This window comes from Perca fluviatilis, chromosome 3 (genome assembly GCF_010015445.1).
Source record: "Perca fluviatilis chromosome 3, GENO_Pfluv_1.0, whole genome shotgun sequence".
Lineage (NCBI taxonomy): Eukaryota > Metazoa > Chordata > Actinopteri > Perciformes > Percidae > Perca > Perca fluviatilis.
In genome coordinates, this window is record NC_053114.1 from 30,770,784 (window position 1) to 30,785,118 (window position 14,335).

A 14,335-nucleotide genomic window follows, 5' to 3' on the forward strand; every position below is an offset into this window, starting at 1 on the left:
GACATGTATGCCTACAATGCAGGCAATTCGTACAACACAATGTTAAGTAGACAATTAGTGCAGTTAAACATGTACGTATGCGTTAGCCTACTTACTGTTACCTATACTGTCTATGACTGTTACTGAACAGTAGTTACCCGTCTGTGTTTTCGCCTTTCCAGCAGGGGGCGATGAGAGCCACACCAGACACAGAGGACCGGAGAAGAAGACGAGGCTCACTCAGGGCAGAAGCTGATTAAGCACCCAGCAGACACCGGTGGTGGTCGGTGGTATCTTACCGAAGAACCGTAAACAAACTACAAACCATGAAGAACGAAGGTATAGAGGGCATGGAGAGGTTCCTGAGCCCGGGTAGTGGCAGAGGCCTGCGGGCGTTGAGGCACTTCACGGAGGGGGAGCTGGTGTTCGCCTGCCCTGCCTACTCATACGTGTTGACAGTGAATGAGAGGGGAGCGCATTGCGAGCACTGCTTCTCCAGGTAACGGCTTGCTTTTCTGAAACAGCTGGGAAAACACCTCTGTGACAGTTAGCTCCAGGCTGGTGTTTTATTTATATATATTTTTTATTTTTTTAGCCTAACTTAAAACGGAACAAAGCGAGTGATGTGTCCAGTTGAACGATGGCTAACCTCATTTCCGAGCTAGGTTAGCTTGTGAACCTCTGGACACCTACCTAGCTGGTGCAGACTGAAATGGGTCAGTGCGGTAAGGCAGCTCACCTGACTGACACTGCAGCATTTGTTTGGAGCACTGCAGAGTCAGGAGAGTCTAAAATAGATGCCAACATTCACGTACAACAGCCTTACTGGTGGTTTTAAAGCCAACATGTAAAAATAAAAAAGCCCGCTTTAATGAGTCTATTAATATGCTAGCACAGTCTTGAATATGCTACTTACAGTATAATCACAGGTAAAATGCTCACCTTAAGGAGCGCTTCACTGCTTTTCAACCTTTTCTCTAATATGAGATACTTGACCTGCAGTCTTCATGATATTAGTCTATCAGTGTCTGTTATTGTTTGGTTTAAAGTTTACTCCTTTATCAGTTGCACATGTATTTGAGCCATTTGTTGGTAGTTTCCTGCTCCAGTGGCGTGTAGGATGTGGAGTGGTTAGAAAGGGCGGCCTATAACATGCATAGATTATTGACATGTGTAGGTGTGTGTGTAGGCATTGCACTGCACCTTCATCAGTCCTCTAGCTTGCCTACTTGTCCTGTTGAGATCTGATGCACTTTGATACTCTCTCTATGAGACTTTTTAGCGTGGAATTAAGTCTCCCTCTCACACTTTAGGACACTCATGCGTCCTACCCCAGCTGCCATTATGGTTTATAGAGCAGTAAAAGGTTAGGGTGCTAAATATAGTTGTCCATGTGTCCCAAGAGAGGAGGAGCCAAGAGATGAGAAGGCCAGGGGTGCATGTGTGCATGGAGGAGGGGGGGGGGGTGTTGCGCTGGGAAGTCATATTCTAGTGCATACTGTATGGAGCAGTTATGAATAAAATTAAAGTTTTGAAACTACCGTTAATTAACTTTTTTGTTGGTGTTTGAGCTCATGTGTTGTGATATGTGCGTCTCACCTTTTGTCACAGCAGCAAACCTGCAAGACTGCCTCATTCACCATCTGTTTAACAATGAATATAACAAGTATCTAAATTGCATTTCATTTTACACTACTTGCACTATGTCCACCTCACACGTATATATGTACAGTATACAATTCTCCCTCTTATATTGAAGTTATTGTTTGTTAGCATTGTATACCTTTGTATATTGTTGATAAGATTTCATACATATGTCAGTAAAAATGTAATCCCACATCAGCCAGCTGAAAAGCATCATGTAAAGATGTTTCCCCAGATGAAGGTGCACAGTATGTTATTTCAGGAATCCTGCTGCTGACAAAATCGATCCACTTACCACAACTGCTGTAGTGGAGTAATGTGTTTATATCTTCATGTCTCTACAGGAGAGAAGACCTTTTTAAGTGTGGCAAGTGTAAGCAGGCTTACTACTGCAATGTTGACTGTCAGGTAAGAGAGCTTCCTGCTTCCTTTTTCACAGAGGGCTCGTAGTTTCTGTCTGCGAGTATGTGTGACAGTTTTCACAGTAAAGGAACTGATCATGAAAACAAGTTTGAGTCCTTTGTGTGCATCGATACATGCGGGGCCAAAAGTTGAGCATTTTGCTTTACAGTTATTGTTCTTGGACCACACATTGAAAACTGATCTAGTAGTGCTCCGTGCAGGCAGCACACAGCAAGAGACAGGGAGAGCACACGGCACTCTGCTGTTGCTATGACAATTCGACCTGTCCTCCCTCTGCCTTTGTCTAGTTTTAGTTTCATGGCACAAAACGCACTCCGTGCACTGCAGTTAAACTGAGGAGTTTTCTTTTGTGTGAGAGAACGAGCGATAGACTGAGGTACAAGTACCTCGACCAATCATTTATGGATGATTTGCTTTGTAATAATAAAATCATTTATCATCCATTGTGGGTATATAGTTCTCTCTTTCTTTTTCTCTCACATTCTTGCTTGTTGTCTCTCTCTCATCTATTGCACTGTTGAATGGGATTGCTTGCTTTAATAATTTTTTATTTTTGTCTTTTTGTCTTTTTGTGTGTGTGTGTGTGTGTGTGTGTGTGTGTGTGTGTGTGTGTGTGTGTGTGTGTGTGTGTGTGTGTGTGTGTGTGTGTGTGTGTGTGTGTGTGTGTGTGCGCGCGCGCGCAGAGAGGTGATTGGCCCATGCATAAGCTGGAGTGTGTAGCTATGAATGCCTATGGGGAAAACTGGTGTCCATCAGAGACTGTCAGACTGGTGGCTCGAATCATTGTGAAACAGGTACAGTAATAAGTAGGCGGAGTAGAACATTCAGATTTGTCTTTTTTTTTTATTCAGAGCAACAACGTCGATATTAATGCAGGAACTGTTTTACATAAAACACCAGTAAAAAGCAAGCAAAGAGCAAGAAGATAGATGTGAAATGAGACATCATCCTTTTCAATTTATAATCAAACATTTTTAACCTTTAATCTGTCGGGTACTGGTTAGTAATGCTTAGGATGCTGAAAATAAGACTAGACCCAAGACTAAAGCAAGAACTAAACAGGAACTGAAGCTCTGTATGTGCATTTAAAATTGTGTTAAACTAACTAGAATGGAAATCTAAGACTAAATAAAAAACAGAACTATATAGTTTTAAATTACAATTATCCAGTGTGGACTGCATAATATATCTTTTTTTCTTCTTCTTCTTCTTCTTAAGGGAACACGCCGACTTATTGGGATTTTAGCTTATTCACCGTATCCCCTAGAGTTAGATAAGTCCATAGCTAGCCTAGCTTAGCACAGATCCTGGAGGTAACTGGCTCCATCTAGCCTACTGCTCCCAATAAGTGACAAGATAACGCCAACATTTTCCTATTTACATACATATATTTACACGTTGTAATTTGTATAGTCACAGCGTGTACAAATAACAAGGTCACATGAGACACAGTCATCTTCTAACCGTATAAAAACCATAGACAGTATATATTCTCAGAAGGCAAAGCACTGCTACTTGGGCGGAGTGATTAGCGCAACAGCTGAAAAGCTGCTCCTCGCCACTGGGCTTCTCAGGTGCTACGAGCAAATCACTCCGCCCAAGTAGCAGAAGTTGCAGTGCTTCGCCTTCTGAGAATATAGTTCCCAGTTTGTGTACGGTTAGAAGATTGCTGTGTCTCATGTGACCTTGTTATTTGTAGGAAATGTTGGCGTTATTTTGTCACTTATTGGGAGCAATAGGCTAGATGGAGCCGGTTACCTCCAGGATCTGTGCTAAGCTAGGCTAGCAGTGGGTGCGTCAGACAGAGTTACGACACGCACGGAGATGAGAAGGGTATGTATGGACTTATCTAACTCTGGGGGATACGGTGAATAAGCTAAAGTCCCAATAAGTCTGTTTGTTCCTTTTTTAATATTTTATTTAACCGTCAACTTACAATCCAAACGCAGTAACACAGTGACTATCTCCTATTACTGTCACATTCCCTGTCCCTCCATCCAACCCCTCACACATAAACCTAGTAGCCAGATATACAATAGATGGACTATAAGTAAATAAAAGCATAATAATAATAATAATAATAATAGGAGAAATTATAAAAAGTGCATAATATATCTTTCTCACGGTGGACATTCTTACTGGTCAAACACAGGTGTAACTAATAACATGAATAATGGCTGCGGTTTATACAGGTACTGTGCATGCTTTGTGCTTCTGTGGCTGTCTCACTCTGGCACTGCTAAAGGGAATGGAGCAGGCAGTAATAGGTTATTAGTAACACGTGATGCTCATCACAAGTGCTAGGCAAACTTAAAATGACCAGCCTGTATTTGAAAGCTGATGGCTAAAAGGAACCGTGTAACAATGTGTCTGAAAAATCAACACAAATTTTAAAACTTTTAAACAACCTATAAAGAAGATAAAGAGTCAAATAACATAGGTGGCTGGCCTGATAATAAGCAGACTAATCTCATTTTTATTTGTATACTTTTGCATGAGTAGTATCAGAGGAGTGCCATGGGTGTCATGCCTTTGCTATTCACGTATTGCAGTTCAGAAAGGTGACTTGTTCAAAGTGTCATCAGCTTTGGTCACATTGTGCGTCGACAAAAGCAATTACATAAGAGTAAACTATACTCTTGCAATGTGAACTTCTTGTGTTGTAATTTTACCTCTGTGTTTAAATTCATGTGTTGGTGCCTTTGAGCCCCAAAGTTCCTGAGTGACTGCTTAGCAGCTCAGCTCAGCATTTGTGCTCAGCAGCTGCTGTACTGTTAAGTGTTTTTATGACTTCTTAATTGGCCGGAAAGTCTTTAACAAAACCATTTGCTATAGTATAAGCAAACATTGAGAAAGTAGAATTTGTTTATTTTGTATTTCATATATTTTCATGATTTTGCTTTTTTGACTAAAATGACTCTCATGTTACAGAGAGTCACAACAGAGCGCACCCCTTCAGAAAGGCTGCTACTGCTCAGAGAGTTTGAATCCCGTAAGTAGGTGTGTGTGTGCGTGCGCATGTGCGAGCATGCATACATCAGCGTGTGTGTTTAGTTACATTTGTGCGCAGTTTTAGTTATATGGTGTGTGTGTGTGATTTTTCTGTGTCTCTGCAGTTGTATCAGTGTGTCTATTAATATGCTCTTTTGTAGCCTCCAGTCTTGGTTCTGTCTCTTTTTATTCACTCAAAGTCTGCCGAGCTCTGGGATTTAAATCCCAAGATTCTGGGTGCTGTAATTTCATGTTCTCTACCCTTCTTTAAAATCTACTGCCACTGTGCCCTTGGGCAAAGTACTCAACCCTCTTCTCTGGGAGACACTGATTGTACTGAGAAGCTCTTACGTGTTAACTCCAAACACTGTTGCAAGGAGAAAAAAAACTGTCTAATTTAAGATTAAGATTTATAGCATTAGCGTACACTGTAAATTGATTAAGAGTGTATTCATCGAAACACACAAAAACAAGAGTGTGTTCTATAAAAGTGCCCACAAACTATTTTTCTGCTTCTTTAGTAATATAATTTAGTCTGAGCTGTTGTTGGGCTGAGATGTGTCATCAGAGGATTCTCACAGAATTAACCTTCACACCTGTCTTCTCATGCACACAAAGTAAATCATTGGCCAGCTGCCGCCGCCAGTCTCTCTCTCTGTGTGTGTGTGTGTGTGTGTGTGTGTGTGTGTGTGTGTGTGTGTGTGTGTGTGTGTGTGTGTGTGTGTGTGTGTGTGTGTGTGTGTGTGTGTGTGTGTGTGTGTGTGTGTGTGTGTGTGTGTGTGTGTGTGTGTGTGTGTGTGTGTGTGTGTGTGTGTGTGTGAGAGACATGGCATTGCAGTGAGTGGTTCTTCTATGGAACAACAAAAAACATACTGATATAATTCTGGATGAATAATCAACTTTATCTTTTGTCTTTATCAGATACCCATGTGCCATTTTTTTTTTTTACATGGCTGTTCCTTAGTAATCCCTCTTCTCTAAAATGAAAGCACTGCCTCAAACACTTAAGAACCCTAAATGTCTTAAGTTCAGCTAGTGGCCCAATAAGGCTCCAGTGTTCATCACAACCAGCTAAACCCTTTCTTTCTCTCATTGTCTGTCCCTTTTTGTCTTTGTTCTTTCTTTCCATCCTGTCTGTCTTTATTGTCTCTCTTATTCTTTTATTTCTGTCTGTGTTTCATTGCCTTTTCTAGATTTAGATAAGATGGACAGTGAGAAGGACGAGATGAACCAGACAGACATAGCAGCGCTGCACCACTTCTACTCCAGACACATCAGTGACCTTCCTGACAAACAGGCTCTCACTGAGCTATTTGCACAGGTAACATTTAATAACACTATGACCTTAAAATAAAAAAACCTGTTCAGGATCCAGTATCTTGGGTTGGGTGTGTGTTCTGTCACTGTCGTATGGTTGGTTAGGAGAGGTTTGTGGAAGGACATGCTGGGTTATACACACAAAAGATTTAGACACGCAGTGTGCAAATATGGTGTGCACCCTACTCATACATGCTTAATGCTTGTGTTCACACATCTTTTTTATTCTCATCCACTCGCATCATCCCCAGTTGTCCTTCACTTGTTAGCAGATACACACTGAAGCACATGTTGAGGTGAAACCAGGATCTGTAACACACACACACACACACACACACACACACACACACACACACACACACACACACACACACACACACACACACACACTGCTCCTGTCTGTTTAACTCTACAGCGGTTAGCTCTTTAATTTGATCCGTCTGTCAGTGCTGCTGTCCCCTTGTCTCCAAGCTACACCAGCAGCCTCTTTGGCTTCTTATCTCACCGCTACATTTAATCTCCACTACCGGATTTCCTTCTCCTCCTCAGTGGAGGGGGTATTACAGCACATCTGAGTAGAGGGTGATGCGAGTTGTATTACGACATCACTCACCCTGCTGTCTCCACCGGTTTGTTTGTGTCTTCCCTTCTTTCTTTCTTACTCTGGCTCTCCTTCTGTTTTTGTGTGCCTCCAGGTTAACTGTAATGGTTTCACTATAGAGGATGAGGAGCTCTCCCATCTGGGATCAGCTGTTTTTCCAGAGTAAGTAGTCTAATGCCGACAGGAGTTTCCCTTTTACACGTGTACCACACGACAGGAGATTCTCTGTGTCAGACACGTTCTCACTTACTATGAATACTCTGTTTGGTTTAGGCGAGGGCTGGGCCTGGGTAGAGCGTGCAGGAGGCAGGACATATATATTATAATTTGGTCATAAACAACCAAGACTCTTGCTGTTCCTTGAATCTGTCTGATCATTTCAGTGTCGGCCCTTACCAACAGTAAATTGTCTAAATCTCCCTTCTTCATCCTCTGTTTGTCATCAACACAACCACTTGCTTGCCGTAAATACTCTCACACAGTGAGCTGCTCTATTCACCCATGGGCTCAAATGGTCCAAAGTCCATTTGAGTCCGATCTAACTGATTCAGACATTGCCGTTCTCACATACAATATGTTTGAAGTGCATGGGTAAAAGGGGCTCATGTCAACACATCATCATCGTCCACCAGTCCATCCATTCATCAGTGCTTTTCACTGTTCAATTAAGTTGGAAATATTTATTTGTCATAGAGCCCGACCGATAAAGGATTTATATATATATATATATATTTATTTGTTTTGTCAAACTTTTATTTTATTGTTACAACAGAACAGAGGAACATCAAAATATATTAAAGTTCTGATAAATAAAATGTATAAAAATACAAACTTAAGATATGAAACTTAAAGGGTTAAACACGAGTGTTGCCAACAGGGACGTTGTAGAGCGCCCTCTGGTGGACAAACTATGCAACGCCAACACTCAGAACATGGTTGAAGGGTGTTTCGTCCGTTTTTATTTTATTTTTTAAATATTCATTTATCGGCCATTATAAATGCCGATACCGATAGTTTGGAAAATGCCTAATATCGGCCCGCCGATATATCGGTCGGTCTCTAATTTGTCAACATGTTACAAATGAAATCAAATGGTCATTTGTAGTTGTTCCTCCTTCTTTTCTCCGTCTGTCTCCTTCTGTTCATACTCAGTCTCCACTTGAATGCCCTTCTTCGACCGCATTCTACCGCACCTCATTGTTTTGCGATTTCAATCTTTGTATATCTCAGCTGCTTCTTACTCGCTTAATTACTTAAGTTTTTTTTTTATCAGTGTAGCATATACATTAATGATCATGTAATCCCAATCATAAATCTGCTAAATGTAATGCTTTTATCACAATTCTCTGTTTTCACAATTATATTTTTCAACTTTTTTGCTTCTCCTCCTTCCTTTTCTTCTTTTTAGTGTAGCACTGATGAATCACAGCTGTAGTCCTAATGTCATAGTGACCTATAAAGGCACAGTGGCTGAGGTCAGAGCTGTCCAAGAGATAAACCCTGGCGATGAGGTAAGTAAACACTTGACTCATCTAGCAATAGAGATGCTTCTCGGGGACAGCAATTTTGATTTTCTTTTCATCTCCCCCTCTCTCTCACCATAGATCTTTAACAGCTACATAGACCTGCTCTATCCAACAGAAGACAGGAAAGAGAGGTTGTTAGATTCCTACTTCTTCACATGCCAGTGTACTGAGTGCACCACCAGGTCTAAGGTACCGTTGACTTGTCTCTCTAGAGCTCAAACGCATTTATTACGTTTTTCCAAATCACTTCTTTAATATATAGAATGTAGGTAACCTTTTTGCATTGTGGATTTGAGGAATATACTAGAAAGCTTCTCATCTGCATCACTCTCAGCTGTCTGTTGGAGAAATACTGCAGATTCAGCCCTCGTTAGTGTCGTCACCTAGCCAGCAACAGAAGCCATGTTTCTGTTGTGTTACTGCGTTTGAAAATGTGTCTTACACACTGGCGAACTGGGTAGCTGTGTCCCAATTCCATTCTCTCTCTCTCTCTCGATAGATAGATAGATAGATAGATAGATAGATAGATATGCAGATCATATATGTTATATAGTATAGACCAGAGGCTGTGCAAGGTGGACGCTTTCAATTCAGTCCCAGACGAGGACAGAAAGTGTCACCAGTGTGATGTGAAAAAATAAAAAGCACTTTATATTCCGCCCATGTCTGCCGAATATTCCAGTCTGTTTAATATGTACGATAAATAGATGTATGTAAATTAAATGTAATGTCCATTATTAAAGACAAGACTTTTGACATGGTTCCACTTTAGTAAGATGCTTTGCATCAACGTCTGAGAGTGTTGCATGTTTGCTTTGTTTATCCGATCAAATGTGGTTGGCACATGTATTCAGTTTCCTTTTCTTTTCTCTTGACTCTGTAGGTAATGTAAGTGGTGTTCTGTAAGCCCAAACAGGCTGAGCACCTTTAGGCGTATGACAGTTAAATAAATACAAGAATTACTTCACCATTCTTTACAGTATATCTTCTTTTGGCTGGAAATTATACCAGACATGTGACATATGTCTGGTATCATTTTGACTTTTAAAACTACTGCCAGTTTTTTGGAATGACAATGTCTCTGCAAGTAGTTTCTAATGATTTCCAGCTGTGAGTTGCTCCCATTGTGCATTGCATTGTGGGACAATAAACAATAAACAATAAATAGTTTAAGTACTTTTAATTGTGTCACTTATCCAATGTGAACATACTACATACTGCTCAGGATTAGTGTGTACAGTAGTATGAAACTGGGACGCGGCTAGTGTTGCAAGTGTTGTTACAGTTAAAAGACTGTCTCATCGTTGTTCTTTTCACATAATTTCCTTTCCAGTGTCTTGTGTAGGATATGTTACCGTACAACTGTTCCCTATGTCATTCATGTCCATCTCTATCTAGGACAAAGCAAAAATGGAGATCAGGAAGCTAAGTTCTCCACCAGAGCCAGAGGAAACGTTACGCCAAGAATGTCATCGAGGAGTTCAGGAGAGCCAAACACTACAAGAATATCCTCTTCCTCTGTTTAAACCTGTATTTCTCTTTCCCCCCCCCCACAATTTTTTTTTTCACTCTCTTGTTTCCATTTTCTCTGACCTTAAGTCTTTTCCCTCTCAGCCTGTCAGTTTGTCTTCTTTCTTGATCAAGGACAACCTTTCACTTCCCGGTCTCCTCTTATTTCTCTACATTGTTTGTGTCATTATTCCTTGACTCTCTGGCACCCCCCAGTGAGCTGCTGGAGATCTGTGAGCTTAGCCAGGAGAAGATGGGAGCTATATTTGCAGACACCAACGTCTACATGCTGCACATGATGTATCAGGCCATGGGTGTCTGTCTCTACATGCAGGACTGGGACGGAGCTATGAGCTACGGAGAGAAGATCATACAGCCATACAGGTAGATTGATCTGTGAGAGATCTGCAGGGGGGCAGTAATGCAGTTACAGTACATGGTAATCCAAAGTAAATCAATCAGTTTTACCAGCAGCGCTATTGTCAGACAATCCCAGTACAGAGGCAGATTATAAATAACTGTAGAAAAAATCCCCCCAGTTTTGTAATGAGATTTTTTTTCCAGACGTCTGAGTTTGAAAAAGACAAAGTTCTTGTAAGAATGGGGATTTTAATTACTATTTGAGTCTTTAATCATCTGTTTTAACTTTACTTTGCAGCTCTGAATAATTGTATTAATGTTTTTATTTACTTTATTGAAGTGTCATTTGTCCAACCTACAATATAAACACTACAACACGTTATATTGTGTTCCGTTAAATATTTTTCCACGTTGTACACACCACTCAACCACATCTACCATATATTTTATTGTTGTTCTCTCCCAGCTTGATATGATAACAAAACCCATTGTACCATTAATTACAGATGATATCTTGTTTCCTCTCGCATTCACTGCTTAGCTTGATGTATAAATGATATTCTCTCTACAGTGTTCACTACCCAGCTTACTCTCTGAATGTGGCGTCTATGTATCTGAAACTGGGACGTCTGTATTTGGGGCTTGAGAAGAAGACACAGGGAGTCAAAGCGCTGAAGAAGGTAAGTTTACAGACATTTGGCCAGTTGGTATATTAAAGCTTTACCGCGTAACTTTTTGATATTATTGAACGTCCGTTATATTCAAGCCATTGCCAGATGAGTTGCTACAAAGCTAATTAAGACTATCAGCTCCACACAACTCTCTCTGTATTTCTCAGCATGGCTATGTTCAGAAGATTGTGTCATCCGGTGACTTTCCCGCACAGAAGCTCAAGTGAAGATAATTACCTCTTCTGAAGAGTCCATGTTTTTTTTTATCCTCCGTGTCCTTCTTGGCTATTTGCAGCTGCGTGGAGTATAGCTTTTAATAGGTGGCAAAGTATAGGTAGAAAATAATGTGGGCTCCAAAGAAAATGTAGCACAGGATAAGTGAGCTGTAAAAGCCAACTGCAGTCAGAAGTTTGAGATATGAGGTGAGTCAGTCGCTTGTGTGGTTCAAACCACAGAACAACACGACCGCCATTAATTGCCATCTCCTACGCTGTACAAATGTTTTGTGAGCTAACCACCTCATACATTTGCAATTTTGTCATTCCACGGAATGTGGTGTCTTTAAATCATAATTAAAATTTTACATTTTTTTTCTCTCTTCAGGCAGTTGCCATCATGGAGGTGGCTCATGGGAAGGATCACAATTATGTAGCAGAAGTCAAACGAGAAATCGAGGAGCAGAAGTAAATGAGGTGCAGCAGGAGGAGCAAAAAGATTAAAGAAAGAGGCACTGGATTGAGGAACCTCTTTTAAAGCAACAACAACATAAATACACATCACAACTGCATGCCATGCATCTTATACCTTTCCGTTTTTCACACCTCTTTGTAGGCAGGTTTTTTTTTTTCATGTCTAGAGTCGACATATGACTGTGAGCTGAGGATGACCACATTTTGTACCTGCAGCTCCCTACTTACTTTCAGATCTGGAGATAAAAGCAGACGAATTAGGGTTGGAATGAAAAAAGTGACTGAAATACTTTGTGTGATGAAGCTCATTGTGTGATGAAGCTCATTCAACACCAATACTGTAATTAAGAAATGACATCAGTGGGGGAAAAAAATAAAAACTTTAAGATTGGCTTTAAAGCTTTCTTTCAGAAGAAACAAAGCTTTCATGTGACAGCTACTAAAGCACCATTTTCTGACATGAAATGCCTAGGTTTTCTTTCCTCGTGAGACAGAAATCACTCACTGTGTTCTGTAAATCCATCAACAGACTGTTTTTTACCAGCATTTAAGTCTTGGGCCACCGTTTTAGCTGCACAGTTGTGCTCCAGAGCAGTTGTTTAATGATTTGGACAACTGGTGAGTAGTTGTTAAGAGGGCATTGCAACTTATTCCCAGCCAATGCATTTTCATTCTATCAAAGTTTCTGGCTTCATGGAGTCTTGTTTAAATTGTGAGGAAACAATGACTGACCATGCATCAGGTACTCTGTAGCAATGGAGAAAAAAATGCAAAGAACAATTCCTGAATGAATAACCAGTGGTTTGATTGGCTTGTCTTGCAGTATGTTTTAGTGTTGCATGTTTTATTGTTTATGTTGTGTGTTTTCATTTTTTTTATATGAGGCTTTTTGACCAAAGGGGCCACAGGTTTAACTGACAAGGAACCAGCTATAATTATCTTTATCTATTCACAGTGTATCCTTAGACAGGGTTGCTGATCTGAGACCAGGTACTGCAGTGAAGACATTGGTACTATGACCTGACCAATGGTCCTGGATCAAACTCTTTGCTCTCAGGAAAATTGTGCAACACTGTAGCTTTTGTTGCCTTTTGTCAAGAGATGCATTATTGTACCTTTTTTGTTGTTTTTAGTTTTTTTGGATCGATTGAGGGAAAAACCCTGTTTTCACAAATACCCGTGTAGGTGTGGACTAGGCCTAAGCATCATGAATTACCCTGGGAATTATATCAATTTATTAGCAGTGGGCAAAATATTAACATGCAGTATAACTTGGTAGGATATACCTTTTACAAGCAGGTGATAACGAGGGGGGTGTCATACACTTTTAATTTTATAATCAACAAGAATGAATGAAATATTTATTAAAAAGGGAAATTCATCTCCCTTTAATGTCTGATTTAGTGAAAAGATCACGTTTGCAGTCTTTTAAGCTAAAGAGACGAATTTGATTCATACCGTAAGGAAGTATTACCTTCAGCAGGAATGGGTATTCAAAACTCCTAAAATCTATGTTGTAAAATCGTGTTGACAAGGTTAGTCAGAAATGTGTTGTCTGTGTGGAATGGTTTTCTATGACCCAGACACTGAAATAATGACAAGGAGGAGCAGTTACAGGTCCTAAAACTGTAGTTTTCTCTCTGTTGTAGATTTGACTGAATCATTATATAGAAAAGAATGCAGTGTGTGAAGGAGGCTTTAAAAAGTTGAGGCAATGCCAAGATCATCACCTGGGCCTTACATTTTTTTAGTTGTACTCACATTTTTTACAATTTCTGTGACAAAATGTCAAAACTGCAAATCTGTAAGCACATTTTGTTGAATATGTATCAGTTTCTGTCAGTGGACAGTAAGCGTACCTGCAGTCTTCACACTGCACTGCCCAAGGCAATAGAGATATAATTCCTTCATTATTTTAATGCCTGTAGCTTCTCCCTCTTGTTTACCATGGATGCAGTTTTATGAACAACATTGCTGTGGGTCAGTGGTTCCCAACCAGGGGGGCGGCAAAGATCACAGGGGGTGCGCAAGTCTTTATCTGGTTTGAGGTTGTGGTAAAAACACACGTTAAAAAAATTATGATATACACTAGAACATATAATGTATACAAAAATCTGTATAAAAACTATGTATTTTTTGGGGGGGGGGGGGCTCAGCTTTTCTTATACATAAGTAGGGGGGGCGCCAAGGAAAAAAGGTTGAGAACCACTGTTGTGGGTTACTGACAGTTAGAAATAGTCCATTGTTATGAGTTGCCTGTGGTCATATTTGTAGCAATTCCTGCATAGGTGACTCTTTTTATCACCTGCAAAGATGCATCTGGAAGGTGTCTGCCTTACATTTTTGCATAGGTAATCCAAAAGCACCATTTCAGCAACTGTTATGTTTGTCTTTGTGTATGTTTTTACAAAGGAAAATAGGGTTTGTAGGCTGGTTTGCACAAGCCACAAAACATCTAAACCCTTTGCTAGATTTGAGCACGTCATTTTATTTCTAGACTGTAAGATCATGTATATGATTTGATGTCATGAAAGAGAGGTTAAAACAGTAAAATCTATACTCATACTGCACGTATACAACCAGATAAAGGCTACCCATATGATGTTTTCTACAATTTCTGTAATG

At 40.3% G+C, this 14,335-nt stretch overlaps 1 protein-coding gene across 1 annotated transcript; it reads left to right on the forward strand.

Moving 5' to 3' along the window:
• Positions 1–185: 185 nt before the first annotated feature.
• On the forward strand, positions 186–12,101 carry smyd2a (SET and MYND domain containing 2a). Its single transcript, XM_039794667.1, is given in 13 exon segments — positions 186–478; positions 1,968–2,031; positions 2,730–2,840; positions 4,978–5,038; positions 6,231–6,358; positions 7,050–7,117; positions 8,364–8,466; positions 8,560–8,670; positions 9,880–9,932; positions 9,934–9,986; positions 10,200–10,374; positions 10,922–11,030; positions 11,625–12,101. Coding segments are annotated over 13 exon segments (1,293 nt in total). The 5' UTR covers positions 186–305; the 3' UTR covers positions 11,709–12,101.
• Positions 12,102–14,335: the final 2,234 nt, after the last annotated feature.